Source organism: Ornithorhynchus anatinus, chromosome X3 (assembly GCF_004115215.2).
Source record: "Ornithorhynchus anatinus isolate Pmale09 chromosome X3, mOrnAna1.pri.v4, whole genome shotgun sequence".
NCBI classification, from domain to species: Eukaryota; Metazoa; Chordata; class Mammalia; order Monotremata; family Ornithorhynchidae; genus Ornithorhynchus; species Ornithorhynchus anatinus.
In genome coordinates, this window is record NC_041751.1 from 24,784,296 (window position 1) to 24,803,893 (window position 19,598).

At 41.3% G+C, this 19,598-nt stretch overlaps 1 protein-coding gene across 2 annotated transcripts in view; it reads right to left on the bottom strand.

The window, feature by feature from the left end:
* The window catches only part of PALM2AKAP2 (PALM2-AKAP2 fusion), a gene marked incomplete at its 5' end in the record, with an annotated part of 366,273 nt that overhangs the window by 2,011 nt on the left and 344,664 nt on the right, over positions 1–19,598 (bottom strand). For both annotated transcript variants that reach the window (NM_001370841.1, NM_001204205.2), the window contains one exon: positions 9,568–9,746. In NM_001370841.1, coding sequence (NP_001357770.1) covers positions 9,568–9,746 — 179 coding nt within the window. The remainder of the gene's footprint in view (positions 1–9,567; positions 9,747–19,598) is intronic.

A 19,598-nucleotide genomic window follows, 5' to 3' on the forward strand; every position in this document is an offset into this window, starting at 1 on the left:
TGTGGACATTTTTTAAAAAATGCTCAAATGGATGCTGGAATACTGTTTGAGACCTGACTGCCTCAAGATGGGAAGGGAGGTGGTGATGATGGCAGTGTGCCTGGAGGAAGGAAGGTCCACGCTCTCCTTCCTGTAACTAATGAAAATAACATTGACAGTGGTACTTGTTAAGCGGTTACTATGTGCCAAGTACTGTAGTAAGCACTGGAGCAAATAAAAGATAACCAGGTTGGACATAGTCCCTGTTCCACATGGGGATCACAGTTGGAGGCAGAGGGAAAAAGAAGTATTTAATGCCCATTTTACAGATGAGGAAACTGAGGCACAGAAGTTAAGTGACTTGCCCAAGGTCACGCAGCAGGCAAGTGGCAGAACTGGGATTAAAACCCAGGTCCTCTGACTCCTAGACCTGTGTTCTTCCCACACTGCTCCTTAATTTATATCTCTATAATATCCCCATCAAGGTTCCTATAGTAAACTTTTTTTGATGCTATGAACCAGGAATGTTAGGAATCCCATGAAAAGGTTAGAAAATTGGAAGGGGTTCTTAACACATGTTTAACAGGACGTGAATACTTCATCAGTGGGACAAAGCTTTATGGGCCTGGGAGTCAGAAGGTCACGGGTTCTAATTCCGACTCCGCCACTTGTCTACTTTGTGACCTTGGGCAAGTCACTTCACTTCTCTATGCCTCAGTTACATTACCTGTAAAACTGGGATCGAGACTGAGAGTCCCACATGGGACAGGGACCATGTCCAACCTGATTTGCTGGTATCCACTCCAGCGCTTAATAGAGTGCCTGGCACAGAGCAAGCATTTAACAGATGCCATAATTATTATTATCATTTAATTGTCAGTAACATTTAACAGAAGCAAAATGTGGTTCCTCAAAATAGTCTTCACATTGTGGACACATCCAAAAGAAATCTGTCACTCTGCCACCATTTTCAACAGCCCTCCTCACGCTCATCAACACTCTACTATTGATGTAACTGATGGCCACGACTGTCAGTAACCTGAACAATTAGAATACCGGTCAGATTTTTTTTAAGCTTGGTTAATTTTCTGTCTCAGTAAATTGGAATTTCTTCCACCACAATATCAGGAACAAACAAAAGTGATCTGTAATCACTGAAAATTGAAGAGGGGAAAATATTAAGAGAAAACTTTAAATTATGTTTTTCAAAGTACTTAAAAATGGTTTGGTGTTCGGTAGTTTCTTTCCACAAGTCAAGTGTCCAATTAATAGAATTTATGTACTGTTGCCCTGGCACATCATTTTACTAGGTTTTAAGCTACCTAACATTGCAATGAAATCTGATGAAACCTTGAAAATTCATTTTTGTCCTTTTATGCCAATTTCAGATAAGGTAGATAGGCTACTGTAACTAAAATAAATCTCAGTAAGTGAAATAGACATTCTAAAACCCTTTTAACTTGCATCCTTTTTGGTTACATGACAATACCCAAAATAGTTCTGAGACCAGATTCCAAAGTACCTCCCTAGATAATATGCTCCTGTGAAGGATTATAGCTATTCTTTCTTTCCTTCAGGGGCTGGCCTTGGCTTTGAAGGAAAGAAATATCTGAGATAAGAGAAAAAGCAAGATTGATGGTTTTGTCATTTCTACAAATAAATTCAAAAGCAGTTTTGAAAGGAGAATCAAATCTCCTGGAGAATCTTTCAAATGTTAAAAAAAAAAAGGGGGGGGGTGATGATGTTTTCTTTTTTCCCCCAAGATTTGACCACTTAAGAAACAACAGCTCTTCTAAATGGGCTGATCTTTTAGTTCTTGGGACTGTAATCTCCATTGTAAGCCTTCCCATGCACCACGGTAATGTGAAATGACAAGCTAGCCAAGTAAAAGGCCCATCAGATGTTGGTCCCACCCTCCCCAACTAAATATCATTATGAAAGCGACAATGTGCTGAGGTTTCAACCCTCTGTTTAGGAATGTAGTATCTAATTCTCACCCAGCATTCCTGTGGCATCTGGCAGGTGGTCAGTGGCAAATTTCTGCCCACACTGTCAATTTTAGAGGTGGGCAGATCTTGTCGCTGAGCATTGCGCTCTGTCATTTTCCCACAGTTCCTAATCCTCCTTTCTGGTCTTCAATCTCCCTCCCACCATCCATGCTTGCTGGAGTGGGATGATGGGAGAGAGTAGTTCTTTAATAATAATATAGTAAACTCTCTCTCTAGACTGCAAGCTCCATGAAGTAGGTCTATGTAAGTCCCTAGAGGGCAAGTCTACAACTCTACCCTTTGTTAGAGAGGCAGCGTAGCTTAGTGGAAAGAGGACGGGCTTGGGAGTCAGAGGTTGTGGGTTCTAATCCCGGCTCCGCCGTGTGATTTTGGGCAAGCCACTTAATAATAATGTTGGTATTTGTTAAGCACTTACTATGTGCAGAGCACTGTTCTAAGCGCTGGGGTAGATACAGGGTAATCAGGTTGTCCCACGTGAGGCTCACAGTTAATCCCCATTTTACAGATGAGGTAACTGAGGCACAGAGAAGTGAAGTAACTGGCCCACAGTCACACAGCTGACAAGTGGCAGAGCCAGTGCAGAGCCAGGAGTCGAACTCATGACCTCTGACTCCGAAGCCCAGGCTCTTTTCCACCAAGCCACACTGCTTCCCATAACTTAACTTCTCATAACTTAACTTCTCTGTGCCTCAGTTACCTCATCTGTAAAATGGGGATTAAGACAGTGAGCCCCACGTGGGACAACCTGATTACCTTGTATCTACCCCAGGGCTTAGAACAGTGCTTGGCACAAAGTAAGCACTTAAATACCAAAAAAAAAAAAAGTGCTCAGTACAATGCTCTGAATACAGTAAGTGCTCAAGAAATACCAGTGACTGACTGATTCCTTAGGTCCCCTGGCTTAGAGATGGTAACTTCGAAACTTTACAATGTCAGTTGATTCATCAAGTTTTTTGGGGGGGCTAAATTTTCAAATGACCCATGCTGTATGTACATACTTGAGGCAGCTCCAATTAGAATTCAAGAGAGATGCAATTCCCTAAATGAAGAGCCTTGGAAAAGAAAGTATATGCTGAATGACTGTTCAGGGCCTAAGGATACTAATGTAGAGGAAGCTTGGTTTGAATGGAGAGATTTTCATAATTCGCTTTCATTTCATATATGCCCTGAATATGTTTTTGAGCAGATGTGGTAATACGAAGAAAAACCTTTAGAAGTATGTTCAGATATTTGGTTTTTGGTAACCTTAACATATAGGAACACATCTTTAATAACTAGTCTCCCTAAAAAGGGGATTTCTAATTGGGTAAATATGAATTAAAATACAGTCAATGGGAATACTCAGACCATTGTGAGCAGGATTTGGAGAACAGCCTGGAAGATCAATTGTATAGTCATTGGTCATTCCAAGGGTCAGTTACCTGAACCGAGACTAGCTCAGAAAATTAAAAAAAAAATTTAGATAATTAAACAAGCTTTCTGCTTGAGAAACAACTGTGTTCTCAGCCACTTGGGGGTATATCTAGAGCTCCATCTTAATTTTGAGTGGAGTACTCCATGCTATTGAAAACTTGGCTGAGAACAATTTTACTGGCTGCCATTTTTTTTTTTAATTCTTTCTGGCTATCTAAACTTTTCAAGAGTCTGAATTAACCTCAGGCCTAAAGTCATTCAAATAACCAGCTTTCTACTGAAGTAGCTCCAGAATTCCCTTGAAATACACAGACATATGGGAAATATAGCATTTAGAGTCCATTTCATAGTCCACAAACCTCAGGGCTAAAAATCTACCACAACAATTTCCTAGTCTTAGTCTTAGAAAGTCTTAGAAGGATTCTCAGCAGAACTCTCTGGTGTAGTGAGGTGTGCTATTTGAAGAAACTCCAAATAATTCAGTATTGCAGTACAGTCACTGGAAATGTCTATGGGGGCAAAAATCAACCCTCATTTGAACAAAAACCCCTGAACCACATGGCTTTTTATGATGCAAACATTTGCATTTTCAAGCAAAAGTGGGTTTTTCTGCAGGTTGTTTTGTCATAAGGTTTAGCTGAGAGGTATTGAAGGTTTGAAATTATATATATAGCAATTTTTGGCCCAGTAACTGTGTCTTTCTGATGGACCCGACAATCCATCTGATTGGCAGCTGTTGCCATGGAGTGTCAGTGCCTTGGTGCCTGGGGAGGTGGTGGTAGTGGGGTGGGGGGATGGGTGTATGTGTGTGTGTGTCCCCAGAATTCTGCAGTTGGTAAATGGATGTGCAGCAAAGGGAGACCTTCAGGTGTGGGGATGAAAATGGTCAAAATCCTATCAGACAGGTGGTTACCAATGTGGGATTATGAGGCAATTACCTTTGTGACTATGAGGGTTAGATTGTCCCTTGCAGATTCAGGGCAAAAAATGGGTATTTCCTACAAAGAAAATTCTTTTCAAAATTAAATCTGCCTCTTTGGAGACTTGGCAGGTGGGTGCTATTAATGCCTCCCACCTTCCCACCAAAGGAAAAAAGAACAAAAAAACAAAAACCCCCAAACCTGGGGAATAGGGATGGTATACCCTGGAGATTTACAAACAGTGCACTTCATTTCATCAGTATAGAGAAGGAGCCCCATACCATACTGGGAAAAATAATTCTAGTATATATAAAAAAAATTTTTAAAGTTTCTAAAGGGGTCTTATGCTTTAAAAAGGGTGTTCAAAGTATAAGGCAAGCTCCACTCAGGTACTTGCTACATGCTCCAGCACACTTGTAATGTGCCATTACCAGGAAAAGCAAAGGCTGGCTAGGACTTGTCACAACCAAAATAGAGAGACTTCAGGAATTTCCTTCAAACAGCCGCCTACTTGACCTCCGTTAGGGTCTAGCATTAGCAGGGCCTGCTAGAGGGTATTTCATTTAACACTGGGGAGGCTTGGTGACGCAGAGAGGCACTAACCCCTTCATTAAACTCGATACGGTCAACCAGCTCATGCATTTGTATTTTTTTTAGGTATGATACGAATACGCAGTATCGGGAAGACTAAGGAGCATATTCAAAAACTACATTGCACAGCACCACAGATTTTGAACTTGTCAAACACACCACAGCAATCCTCTCCAGATATTACTAGACTCCACTGAAGGGAAGGAAAAAAAAGCACAGATGAACTATTTTCCTCCCATTCAGACCGAACTCCGTGTAGCCCCAACATTCAGCATGAGAATGCAAGCCACAGTTGCATGCACTTTGAGTAACCATGCAGGAGGAACAAAGACAAGCAAGTTGAAAAGTACCTCAGAAGTAACCTTGTTAGACAGTAATTTACAGGTGTACTGGTAGAGAAGGAAAAGACCAGCATTAGTACATGGTACAGACTTGTCAGAGTTAAAAACCACCTTCAGATGAGAACAGGTACAGCCCCATAATGTTTGAGGGTGGTTTTTAAAAAGTAGTTTCAAACACTGTATATACAGCCAGCCAGTTCCCTGCATAATTTATTTACTCCACAAAAGGCACCAGGGGTGGTTGGCAACAATTAAGGCTTTGGATATTCTTGAGGCCAAGTAACTTCTCCTCTGGTTGGATCCTCTTTCCCCAAACGCACAGTGTAATTTGCTTTGAAAGAAGCAAAGCAAAATCAGGAGGATTCCATTTGAATGTACTATATGCATGACCTGGAACTGTCAGCTTCTAGTGTGGACAAGCAATGAATAGGTCAAAATAAGCCCCCATTTTAGGATCAGCTCAGGACTCCTACAATAGGAGAAATAAACAAAAAATGTCAGATATGCAGTTGCTTGCACCACGTGACCAGAGAGAAAAGCATCACTGGAAAGCTTCAAGTTACCAAAGTGGCTAGAGTCTGTCGTGGATGAGTCACATTGTATGCTACTTTCTTTCCATGAAGATTTCTTGTCAGAGGGCTGGTTTGAATTGGGGATTCTTTTGGTGATACCACATTATTCAAACTCAGACCAAATGCTTGGCTGCTAACAAAAGACTTATGGAAAGAACAATAGTGACATTCTGAATGGACAAAATGAATTCTAGAACCCAAACAAATATTCCATCAAAGAATGGGCAGGTTTGGGAAATACCAGTGAGTACACTATTTTACAACAAATTATTTCCTTGCAGGAGAACCTCCCCATCCTGAACCTTTCAGTACCCTCATCCACCTCCCCCCGCGCACACACACACACAGACACACACACAACTCCTGATGACCATAACTATCTCTTTTGATGGCAATATCAAGGGTAGACTTTACCTTTTCAAGGGACAACCTTATCTCCTCAGTGCTTTCTGGCTTCCAAGTTCACATTTTCCTCCTTCACAGCTGCCTGAAAAAGCAGGTCTCCCACGGATCTTAAAACCAAAACTCTACCTGTACCAGGGCTTTTTTTCTTTTAAACCACCACCAATAAACTCAGCTACTGCAGTAAGTTTGCATGGTAAAGTTATATGAGAAAGAATTTAAAGGGCAAGAAATGAGTTCCCCAACACTACTGAGTTTCAGTAGTAAAGCCTTGTACCAGCCATCAAGAATGCTACCGTCAACAAATTCCTGAATTGGCATTTTAAAAATCAACTTTCTCTCTACTACGATGAACATGGGAAGAAAGGTGACCAACATCACTATTAAAATGCTAGTCAGTGAAGGTGAATGGCTAAGTAAAATCTCTGAACTCATTCCTGAAGGGTGAAAAATAGATCTCTAAAGAGGGGGAAAGAGGGGAGCACTCCGGTCGAGAACTGGTAATGATTTCTGAGAATGGATAGCATTTTTTCCACCAGGAAAGCTAATCAGGAAAACAATATTTTCTGCTGATGGAAGGAAGCTTGGGCCTAGAAATGGCTGCTTCAGTCTCCCCTCTTGGGGTGACAGAGAATGCATAACCATACAGCCCCAGTGTCCTTCCATTACCATGAGTCTATGTGGTCACAATGGATAAAAGGAAACCAGAGACCAGACAGACTTGACGAAGACTTATTCAGTATGCTGGACTGTTTGATGTATGCTGCCATTTCAGTCAGCAAAGGCCACTCATCACTTGAATAGTCCAATTTGTCTGCTCAAACCTGGGGCAAGCTGACCTCTACTAGTCTTGTTTGGATCTCCAAAATGATAATTTCCTGCCTCCCTGTTGATCGCATGCTAGATTTTAAGTCACTGGATAGCATTTTCAGTCGCCTGTGTTCAGCAATTAAAACTGAATGCACAGGGAGCGAGGGAGTTTTGTTTTGCCAATAGCATCACTTAAACTCTATGCCAAACTCAGTACAAAGTGTTTGATCTCTAATTCAATTTAAGGTGAAGCTGACGGAAAGGAGGGATCAAGAATCTTCTGGAAGGGCCTACTTCTTTGTCGTACTCCATAGCATTTGTCTGCTGAGCGAAAAGGCAAAAGGAAGAAAGAAAGTCTACCTGGCCTTTGGAAGGGGTCAATATTTAATTGGAATGGCTGTGGGAAGAGTGTAAATTAAAGCAAGCAACTTCCAAATGAGTTCATTTAAATCAGAGGTGAAAGCAGAACACAGTTGGTACTAATTAGTTGGCAGCCTCAACAGTTTTAGTGCCAAAAAGCTGCAGGGACAGCCAAGATTGAGAATTTGTTACTAGTGGTGACTGCCCCATTGTGGGTACATTCAATTCTTCCACAACATGGATATTCACTACGCATTTTGGATAGAATGCTGTTAGGAAATTTGGGAATGTTCTTGTGATACTATGTGTCTCCATGGACAGAATGGAATGTCAAAAGAAATGGGTTATATATAAGCTGATGGCATAATCACCAGGTCAAGTGTCCCTAATAATAATAATATTTGTTGTTTACTATGCGTCAAACACTGTTCTAAGCGCTGGGGTAGATACAAGCTATATCGGGTTGGACACAGTCCCTATCCCACAAGGGGCTCCCAGTTTTAATCCTCATTTTACAGATGAGATAACCAAGGCACAGAGAAGTTAAGTGACTTGCCTGAGGTCACACAGCAGATAAGTGGTGAAGCCAGGATTAGGGCCCAGTGGTCTAAGCACTAGACCATGCTGCTTCTCTGTTTCTACTAGAGAGGGAGTTTTCCTCAAACCAGAGTTTGTCAGGAACATAACCCCCACATGCGCATTTCCAAGTAGAAAGGTATACAATCCATATTTGTGACATAGTTGATGAATTTTCACACTGTACAAGGAACAGTGACTGAATTTATTATTGTACCCCATAAAAAGATATAGTGTAAATGTGACACCTGGTTACCCCTGCTTAAAAAAATGAGGGGAAATAGGTGGCTAGTAGAAATTGGCTCTAAAGTGGTTACAACTTCCAAAAAAACTCTACTAACAGTTTCTCAGGAGCTTCTGGTGTTCTCTAAGGCAAAAAGATCCTATTGGGTCATCAATGCCCTGGATAGTTCCCTTTGAGTCCTATGATTTGGGTAATTCATGTAACGTGGAGCTAGACCCCAGTTGAATAAAGAATCTGGTCAAAGGAGTTCTCATGCAGGAAAGGTCCAGTAACAAAGAAAAACAGAGAAACCCTTACGGATGATTGATAGAGCAAGAAACTCATTTCACACCGCGGCAGACCTGGGGGCATCTGAATCAATTTACAAAGATTCAAAGCCTCACTAATTTTAATAAATAGGCAATCAACAGCAGTGGATTACAGTGGAATTAAGCCAAACTATTGAAACCAATTATCTCCCAAATATTTGTAATAATGGACAGAAGTCTGGGAAACAATATAGCAACATGATTTTTCCCCCAGTTCCTCTGATGACACCTGTGTTCAAAACCCTTGGTTTTTTCGGGTGAAATATATCCATTCCATATGTGCTCAACAAACCAGCTGTGAATTTACTGAACTGAGCCCAGTCACAAAAGTACATGCCTCTAACTAGATGCCAGGGATGTGACCAAGTCAGATAGTCACAAATATTGATTATAGAAATAAATGCTAATTCCAAGCTTCCATATACAGCTGGTGGGTTTTCATCTTTAATAACTCTTCTACCAGGATCAAAGACTGTAGCATGCTAGGTCGCTTGCAGTACTGAATGTTGCTCTTCTTCCAAGAGCTCTCCACTCCAATCCTTTACTTTCTGTAACCATAACACTGCCATTAATGCTCCCATCTGAGAAGGGACGAAGCCTGAAGAAAGTCAAGGAGTCGTCAGAAGCAGAATCAGAAGTTTCTGGTAACCTCAGGGCTCATATTTCTTTCTCCGTCCTGTCCTCTCTCTACCTCTGACCGCACAAAACACCTAAAACAAGCTTATGGCTGTCTCTCCAACTAGTGTTGGCCCGGGTCTGGTACTGCAGTAGATTTAAAAAGGGCATACATCCTGCAGCACTTGATTCTTTGGCTGTGATTTTTTTTTAAAGAAACAAAAAACCCCAAATCCCCACTGCCACCCCTCCAAAAAAAACCCCAAATGAAAAAACCAAGTTATCATTCCCAATCATATCTGTTCAAGTCACCTTTGGGACCTTAAAACTGGACCAGAATCCAAGCTGGGCTACCTTGGCTACATCTCTCACACTATACAGCATTGGGTGTTGGCCTCTGAGAAGTGAAAGGAAAGGAAAAACTTACACTGCTATCATCCATTCTCTCGCGCCTTTTAGTTTTGTGTGTCTCATAATCTTCCATGAGGGTCTGCATCAGATTCTTGGGCCGCTGGGATCCGGCAGCCTCTTCAAGCAGTAAATCAGGCTGTGAGCTGGGACCTTCTGTGGTGGGGGATGGAGGAGGTCTGACTTTCTCTATTTTCCCTGAAACAACAGGAAGAGAAGACCCCTTCTAAGCTGGTCAGCTCATGAGCACTTTGCAGACTGGAGAGAGAGAATATGTGAAAGAAAACCCTGACACAAAGACTGGTTAAGCCTTGAATCAGGGAAATATTTAAAGACAGCTAATTTTACTAGACACAAAAATTGAACCGTTTAGGAGGTCTGAATCCAACCCATTCACAAACACCTTCATAAGCAAAAATCTATCTAAGAAGCCCTAAAGCTACCTTAATAGTCCCTTACACTTTAGCAAATACAGGGAGAGACAAATACATGTGGCTATCAAAAGTGAATATTCTACAAATACTTCCCATTGTTGCTGGTTTTCTACATGATGATTAATCACCGTGTCCAACTTTATTGCTTTAGAAATGTGACTGAGATAGGGGAAATGTGAGAAACTGAATTTAGGGCAGGCCTCCATTCGCCCCAGGTGAACTCTGTGTGGGATGAAATACACCTTCCCTTTCCCCTAATTTTCCATTCTCAGCTTCCTCAAGCTGTATTACGTTCCATGTTCAGCACTGGCAACAATGAGATACACCGTCAATGTATCTCTGGGTCATAGTAAAGATTCCTAAATCTTAACTGAGACATGGAAACACGCCACCCGTTGGAGTATCAGCTCCCTTTGGGCAGGGAACATATACCTTCCTTGCTCTTAGGGCAGTGTACTGCATCCAGTGGTCACTCAAATACTAATACTATTAATCTTGGGAGCAGTGGAGGATAGGCCCTTTGACATAGCCACAAATGAAAGAAAACCCCCTGGAAGTATCCACTAGAGGTCAGGCAAACAGCAAGGAAAAAAGGGTGATTACAAAGCAACAGGGGAGCAGCATGGCCTAGTGGAAAGAACCAGGGTCTGGACAAAAGAGGATGTGGGTTCTAATCCCGGCTCTGCCAGCTGTCTGCTGGGTGACCTTGGACCACTCTCTTAACAGCTCTGTGCCTCAGCTTCCTCATCTGCAAAATGAGGATTTGATGCCTGTCCTCCCTCCCGCTTCATCTGTGAGCCCCAAAGTGGGGTAATTAACTTGAATCTACTCCAGCACCAAATATGCTTACCAAATATCATTATGATATGGCAGATAGTTTACACTAAAAAGCTAGAAATAATCATTGAGAAAAGAGAATTCTAGAGCTAGACAAGATCTTGAGGGATTCACCTCTCTGCCTTCAGGCAGGCCTTGAACTCAGTCCATCCGAGAAAGATAGCTTTTTCTTTGGAAAAAAAAATCTTAGGAAGAACCTTTATAGCCTTAGTTTAGACGTGTAGACATCCCTTAGGTGGCCTTGGCTATTTTCCACTCATTGTTAAAGTTCCACCTCACCACAACTCCGGGCGACACATATGAAATGCCCATTTACCTTCCCCAAAGCATGGTAAAAACAACTTCATCCATGTACATTTAATGACCCCAGGTATCCAAGCTCTCAAAACTTCCTGACTAACCATTGAAGATACATTCCATTCTCTACCATTCCTTGGTTCCCCTCTTTTGGTTATCTGTTAGGTTGTGAAAGAGTTGTCACTCTCTTACTAAAAATTCACATTCTTAGGAAAACTGGGTTTCACTCTAGTCCTCTTAAAATGCTCTGAAATAGCTCATCGATCATTTATTTATTTAGACAGCTGACTTCAAGTAGTTGTTCTGAGAAGGGGATTTTGCCATTTGGAAATTTCTAATTACCAGGGAAGAAATATCTGCTTAAGCACTGCATTTTCTGAATTTTGTTTAGGCCCAATCAGAATCTTGAGATTAATGACAAACTGCTTCATAGAAATTGCTTAAAAGCCTTTCAAAAAACAATCACCCCCTTCCTCCCAATCTCTGGCCCAAAGTCCAGACCTCCTGCTTATCTGCTTCATTTACAAAATGAAAGAAAGGCAATGATGCCATCAGAGTAGATGAATATAGAAGGTGGCAATGACTCTTGCTTTTTTTAGTGCCCAGTAAGGCTGATTTAGGTACTGGTATGTGTGGACAGGTCAGGGCCCACATAACTAGGGCAAAAAAGTGCAGTCCTCTAGAACCTGCTCCCTGGGGCAGCCAGGCTGAAAAACAGCTAGAGTGGAGTGACAGTGTACAAGGAAACCTACATTCTGGATCCAAAAGTGTCTTGCACCTTTATTTTTGTCTGGTCATAGTCCACAGTACTACCCAGGATAAGAAGACACATTGGGCTTAATTAATCCCCAAGCCTCCTTTATAATCTCCATAAGTCCATAAGTTAGTTCAATAATATGATTAAAAGCACTTTTTGAAAACTATTTTCCTCTTCATATCTATTTTTCCCACAAGTATATTCAGATCAAAAAACAAATGTTAGATTTTTAGTCCTAATTCCAAGATGCATCAAGATATTTTTTTATATTATCTACAAGATAATGACTAAACAGTTCTGACCGCAATATTTAGTCTTTATATTATCAGACTGATTATTATTCACCTTACATTAATATACATTGTGCTTAATTCTCCCATATTTTGATTGGAAAGGTTAGTTTTTCAGGGCTGCCAGAATATTAGAACTGTGAAAAACAGGCAATTGCAGAACAAATACACCCTTCCAAACTGCTGGGACTAATAATAATGATAATAAAAACCCCTCAAAAATGAGATGATTAAAGGGATGGATCAGCTTCTATAGTAGATACACTGAAAACTTTGGGACTCTTCATTCAGGAAAGACAAAGGTTGAGAGAGGACATGATTGAAGTTGACAAAATAATGCAAGATGTGGATAGGACGACCTCAGAACTGCTTTTCAGGAAATCCTGCAACATGAGGATGAGATGACACCCACTGCAGCTTGAGGATGGTAGGTTCAAAACAAACACAAGGAAACACTTCATGAAGCAGGTGGCAGACACATGGGGATCATTACCACAGGACATTGTGCAGGCTGAAAATGTCAGTAGGTTCAAGAAGGGTTTGGATAAATTAATGGAAGAAAGGTTCACTAGAGAGCAAGTTAAGCACGTCGGCATGCTATGGGTGTAAGAATTGTGCAGGCTGAAAATATCAGCAGGCTCAAGAAGGTTTGGCATAAATTCATGTAAGAAAGTTTCTCTAGAGGGCAAGTTAGGCATGTAGAGATACTATGGGTATAAGATGGCAAGTTCATAAAGCATCAGAATGGATGTCAAAAACGCAAATGACGGTGGATACAATCCTTTCAAAAATGATGACATTTGTGTTTTTGGACCTAGTTCAAATAAGCTGATGGAATCAATCTTATTTATTGAGCACTTACAGTGTGCAGAGCACTGTACTAAGGACTTGGGAGAGTACAATATAGAAGCATTGAATCAAGGAATCAAGAGAGGCTGCAAGGAATGGCTCTGGAGACAGGAAATAGATGAATATCGTACTCTGCCAAGCACTTAGTACAGTGCTCTGCACATAGTAAATGCTCAGTAAATACAACTTACGGATTGAATAGGAAATTAAAAATACAAGACAAAAAGCAAGCAAGAAACAAGATACCTGCTGGAGGAGGAAGGGGACATCAACAACTACAGAAAGAGAATGGAACAAAAACACCTAAGTACTAATTCTGGGGTAGTACAGTATTTTTTTTTTTACTGACGGTTATATAATTTACCAGATTCCTAAGGTACCAGCAAAATGACACTAAACCAATATACTGTTAAAAAGTGACTCGATTGCTTGTTCTTGGCTAGCTACCTAAAAAGTCTAGGCATATTAAAGCTTGCTAAAAAAGCAGAGGACATGATCCTGAGTTCTTATTTATGTTGCATTACTTTTATCAAAGGCAACTCAATCTTTTAAAAACTCCCTGTGGAAAATACCAGTAAATTGCCCACAGTAATTAAATAGTGCCTATTTAGGATATGCTGTGCAATCAGTGTATCATTACCAGGTTAAAATGACACTTCACTACTTTAAAATGTGATGGAACTAGACCAATCTTCATATGGACTTTATAAGCAGCAGAAGCAGCATGGCTCTGTGGATTGAACACGGGCCTGGGAGTCAAGAAGGTTGTGGGTTCTAATCCCGGATCTGTCATTTGTCTGCTGTGTGACCTTAGGCAAGTCACTTCACTTCTTTGTGCCTCAGTTCCCTCATCTGTAAAATGGGGTTTGAGACTGTGAGTCCCATGTGGGACAGGGACTGTGTCCAACCCAATTTGCTTGTATCCACTTAGTACAGTGCCCAGCACAAGGTAAGCAAATACCATAATTATTCTTCTAGACTGTAAACCCGTTGGGTAGGGATTATCTTTATTTGTTGCTGAATTGTACTTTCCAAGCGCTCAGTTCAATGCTCTGCACACCGTAAGCGCTCGAAAAATATGACTGAATAAGAAGTTTTGATACTGTGCCTGTGTGGTAGCTGTTGCTTTCTCTCTGGATTTTGACCGACGTCTCTAGAATCAGAGTGGAGTCTCTGGTCTCAAGACTGGGAGGGTAAATGTCCAGAATTTTTACAGTTCAAGACTTCTATGCTGTGCTTTCACAACGCCTGTAGTGTATTTAATTTGCATGTTATGCCTGTTCATCAGTGCTTCCTACACAAGGTCACTTAATCAACCCTCCTCCTCTTTTTTTATCCCCCAATCTAGAACTCATTTACAAATTAAGTGGCTACTCTCAATCAATGGTATTTTTTGAGAGCTTCCTGTGTGCAGAGCACTGCACTAAGTGATTAGGAGAGTACAACAGAGTTGGCCAAATGGAAGGCTGGGTTGGAGGAAAGCAAGGATCTGGTGAGAGGAAATAAAGATCCCAAAAGAGGTCAGGATGATTAATTGAGCAAGTTAAGCTAAAATAAAAATGGGACTGACATGCCTATTGGGAAAGTCACTTAACTTCTCTGTGCCTCACTTTCCTCATCTGTAAAATGGGGATTAAGACTGTAAACCCCATGTGGGGCAGGGACTCTGTCCAACCTCATTAGCTTGTATCTACCCCAGTGCTTGGTACAGTGCTTGGCACATAGTAAGTGCTTAATACCTTGAAACAACAACAAAAAAATCACCTCAGGGTACCTATTTACCTCTGCATTAAGCAGAAACTCCTAACCATTAGTTTCAAGGCTCTCCACCAGCTCTCTTCACCCACTGCCTTCCAGTCTGTAATCTTCTCTTCTCCCAAGAGAGGCTTTACAGTGCCTCCCACTTGACTTGCCTGCCTCCGGTGCAGCCCTCCCCCTTCCAGAGCTGCAGCGTGGCCTAGTGGACACATCCTGGGCCTGGAAATCAGATGGATCTGGGTTCTAATCCCAGCTCCACCACCGGTTTGCTGTGTGACACTGGGCAAGTCATTCAACTTCTCTGTGCCCCAATCACCTCATCTGTAAAATGGGGATTAAGACTGCGAGCCCCACAGGGGGCATGGACTGAGTGTCCAACCTGATTTCTTTGTATCTGCCCCAGCACTTAGTACAGTGACTGGCACATGGTAAGCACTTAAATACCATAAACCAAACCAGAACAATAACAAAACTCCTTCCTTCTTCAAATCCACCAGATCACATCCGCCAGATCACAGTTTAATCCGGCTTTAAAGGAATCCTAAAATCCACTAAAATCAAGGAAGTTTTGCCCAATGAATTCACCCCTACCTTATATCGGGTCTTCTCAAGAGCTATCATTAGCACTCATGTACACAGTGTTACATGAACTCTGGTTTTCAATTGGTATTTATTCTTTATTTCATTTATTAAACGCCCATTCTCCCTCCTACTTAGACTGTGAGCTTGACTGCAAGCTGTGCTGGAAACAAGTAGCAATCAATGTGAGCGTAAGGTCATTCATGGCAGGGAACCTGTCTACCAACTCTGTTATATTTTACTCTCCCAAGAGCTTAAAACGGTGCTCTCCACACAGTAAGTGCTCAATACATACAATTAACTGATTGAATACAGCTGAGTTTACCGCCTGGGTTTTCCGTGGCCCCCCAGCTCCTTGGCAGGGCTCCCCTTTCTACTGAAAGACCCAAAGACCAAAAGACCCCAGTGCATGCATACACACTAGAGGGAGTAGAGGAGGGACAGATGAACAGACTCCAGGAGCAAGGACACTTGCCCACTCTATTGTCCACTGCACAGGCTCAGTATGCGCCGGCACCAAACGCACTTCTAGCTACGCTGCCATCTTTTCCACTGAACACGTCTGGTTGCTATGCAAGGGCACTGGTGAGCTAATAGGTGGTCAACTCCACCTTCATCCTGGCAGGGAGTCTGGTCAATTTCCAACTGGTGCCGGCAAATCTATTTCCCTATTGTCTCAGCTATTCTCTCTGTTCCTTACATACAATGAATCCCATCCCTTCCTTGGAGAGCTGGCTCCCCTAGAAACTTCCTTGTCAGGGGTACCTCAATGTTAACCACTGAGAAGCAGCTTGGCTTACTGAATAGGGCCCGGGCCTGGGAGTCAGAAGGATCTGGGTTCGAATCCTGACTCCACCACATGTCTGCAGTGTGATCTTGGGCAAGTCACTTCACTTCTCTGTGCCTCGGTTCCCTCATATGCAAAATGGGGGTTAAGATTGTGAGCCCAATGTGGGACAAGGGACTGTGTCCAACCTGATTAACATATGTAACCCAGTGCTTAGAACAGTGCTTGGCAAATAGTAAGTGCTTAACAAATATTATTATTATCCATTTCCATCACCAACAAGAAGTGCCTCCCCAAATCCTGGAAATCATTAACTGAAGTTTTTACTGATCATGTTATAAAGAGAAAAGGTTGATGGGTTATAAAATGCTATTATTGTGTCCCTCAGAGCTTTTCTATGAATGCCTCCTGAATTTAATTTCTTTTTCAAAACCTCAGTTCAATAGTGTTTTTTTCTTTATAAAGCAAAATATTAAACAGAAGTGTTGGTTTGGGGGTTAGGTGACTAGAAATATCAGATTTATTGTTTTTTAACCGCAGGATTCTTTGGGGACTGTACACAGAAGGCAGGTATTCACAGATTGTGAGTCCCTCAAGGGAGAGGGTCCATGTCTAATTCCCAGTTGTACACTCTTTCCCAGTGTTTAGAACACTGTTCTGCACATAGTAAGTACTTAAATACTACTCGATTCCCTAGGATCCACAGACTTAGACCCAAACAGGATAAATACCTGTATCATTGATGAGCTTATTGAAGTTGTTTCACAAGAAAAATGGCTTCAATGAACACCTTCCTAAAGTCACTATATAACTCTCACCCCATTATTTGCGTTTAGGTAGCTAATGCTGTCCCTCTGTAGTATTTCTGAATTGCTGAGTTAATGTACTTTCAGGGAATGTCCTTATAAGCACTATGATATTTCCATTAATTCAATCATACTTATTGAGCGCTTACTGTGTGCAGACCTCTCTTTTACAGATGGAGTCACAAAAACGCAGAAAGGTTAAGCAACATACCCAAGATCACACAGCCTCAAATGTAGGCAGCAATAGTCTGAGAACATTTGACAAATCATATGCCTGGATTTAGAATTCCAACCCAAGCTGCCTTCCAGAACTCAGAAGTTAATTATTTTATGGTATTTGTTATGCGTTTACTATGTGTCAAGTACTGTTCTAAGCACTGGGGTAGATACAAGTTAATCAGGTTGAACACAGTATCTGTCCCTCTTAGGGCTCACAGTCTAAGTAGGAGGGAGAACAGGTATTTAATCCCCACTTCACAGTTGAGGAAACTGAGGCACAGAGAAGTTAAGTGATTTGCCCCAGTTTATACAGTAAACAACAGAGCTGGGTTTAGAACCCAGGTCCTCTAATTCCCAGGCCCACGCTCTTTCTACTAGGCCATACTACTTCTAATTCTGTATTTATTTTCCAGTGTCTCAAGTCAAAAGACATGAAATAACACTTTAGGCCTGATCCTTTGGACCTTATTCAGACTAAAGTTCTGTTGAGCTCAGTAGGAGATCTGCCAGTGTCCAGGTTCAAGTCCTGACTAAATGTTTCTTAATGGAAGACTTCTCTCAGTGCTTATGAATCAGAAATTAGTCTCCCAGGACTGCCAAAGAAATGAAATCAACCTCACTCTGGGGCATATTTTGAGATGACCTTTAATTTCATTTCCTGAAATGAGAGCTGTTGCCCAAGTGCATTTCATCTGAAAAGGAAAAATTGGTTTTATTGTCAACCATCCACTTTCATTAAACCTAACCCAATTTATAGGCATACCCTCTACTTTCCCTTCCCCATGACTGAAAATGCAAAAATATTTGCAATGAAATGCTGGAATTTGAATATGTGGATGTTTTCCCATCAAAAGCCAATATCAGTCTAAAACCTTACCAGTACCTCTGCCACTCCCTGGAATCCAATTTTAACAACTGTATGTAATAATAATAACAATAGTAATTATTAATCATAATAATGGTATTTTTAAAGCACTTACTATATGCCAAGCACTGTTCTAAGCGCTAAGTACGTGAACAGAATACTGCAAGCCACTTCTAAGTACTGATATAAATACGAGTTATATCAATCGATCGATGGTATTTATTGAGCACTTACTGGGTGCAGAGCACTGTACTGTTTGAGAGAGAACAGTACAATGTTCCCTGCCCACAGTGAGCTTAGAGTCACATCAGCTGTTGCCTTTTTCCGGCATAGCTTCTGGTCCGGGACAAGGCTAATGCCTTTTAATGACAAACAATACCATTGAAAGTGTACAGGGCCAAAATACACTACTAAATATGCATTTGTAATCTCACCAATAGATACCCTTCCATATTTCTGCTCATTTCTTCTAGTTTTTGACAAATACTGTGTATGTCTATGTGTGTGTGTGTGTATGTGGGTACGTACGTGTGTACTAGCACAGAAGAGAGAGGACAGGAGGGAGGCTATTTGATATATCTAGAGGAAGGAGAGACAGGAAATGAAGAGATTAAATGTTCAAACCTAGAGACCAGTGAAGGACACTTTAAAAACAAAAACCTCAAATGACATATAGAAATAAAAAAAACCCTTCCTCCACACACATCCTTTCATACTAGTTTTGTAAATTCCTTGCAGTTCACCTTCAAGGCTCTCATGTCCGACTTCTTGGAATAGCATAAAGATGAAACACAGAGATGTACTTGATTTCTGTATTAGCATAAAGGAGCTGAAGCTCTAATTTCTCCCCCTGTGGAGCAATAGCTTATTTGTGAAGATCAGAGAGTCATAAATAGCAAGCCACAGCAAGGGAGGGTGGGGGGAGGAAGATAGCCAACAATTACTGCCGCTTTGCATCAGTCACATCCTGTTTGGGATTTACCCTGGAACATGTGTATCCCGTGCCTGGTTTGGATTAGACTTCAGCATTCCTGACATAATTAGATCCTCTGATACATTTCTTCTTTGTCAATTGTGAACATATATCTTTCTTTTCGTGTGGCTGAACACTACTGTACTATGGGGTTAACAGCAGGGCCAGTAGTGAAGAAATAATCAATTCAAAGAACAATTTCAGCAGATGGCATCCACTCATAGAAACAAAGAAAACATAGTGGTAACATTTCAGGAGATAAGTGATAGTCGCTTAAAACCTAAGGTTTGATATCAGTTTGAGTTAGAATTTTGATGAGAAGCAGAAGAGCAATATTGGAAGAAAGTAAATCTGGATGAGAAAGGGGGAATTGAAGGGTAGTTTAGGAGAATTACAAATTAACGCTGAAAATGACTTGTCAAGAGTACCATATCTATCTCCTGGTTGTGGGGAGAGTGTTTTGTACTTATTTCATTGGAAGCCATTTGAAATGAGGAGTTTACATCTTAAATCACCAGTGATTTGAGGATGAATGCTGTAGTCCGCCTCTACCTTTCTCTAAAAGGGGCACTGGGAAGATTAATGGTGTGGTTTCACTA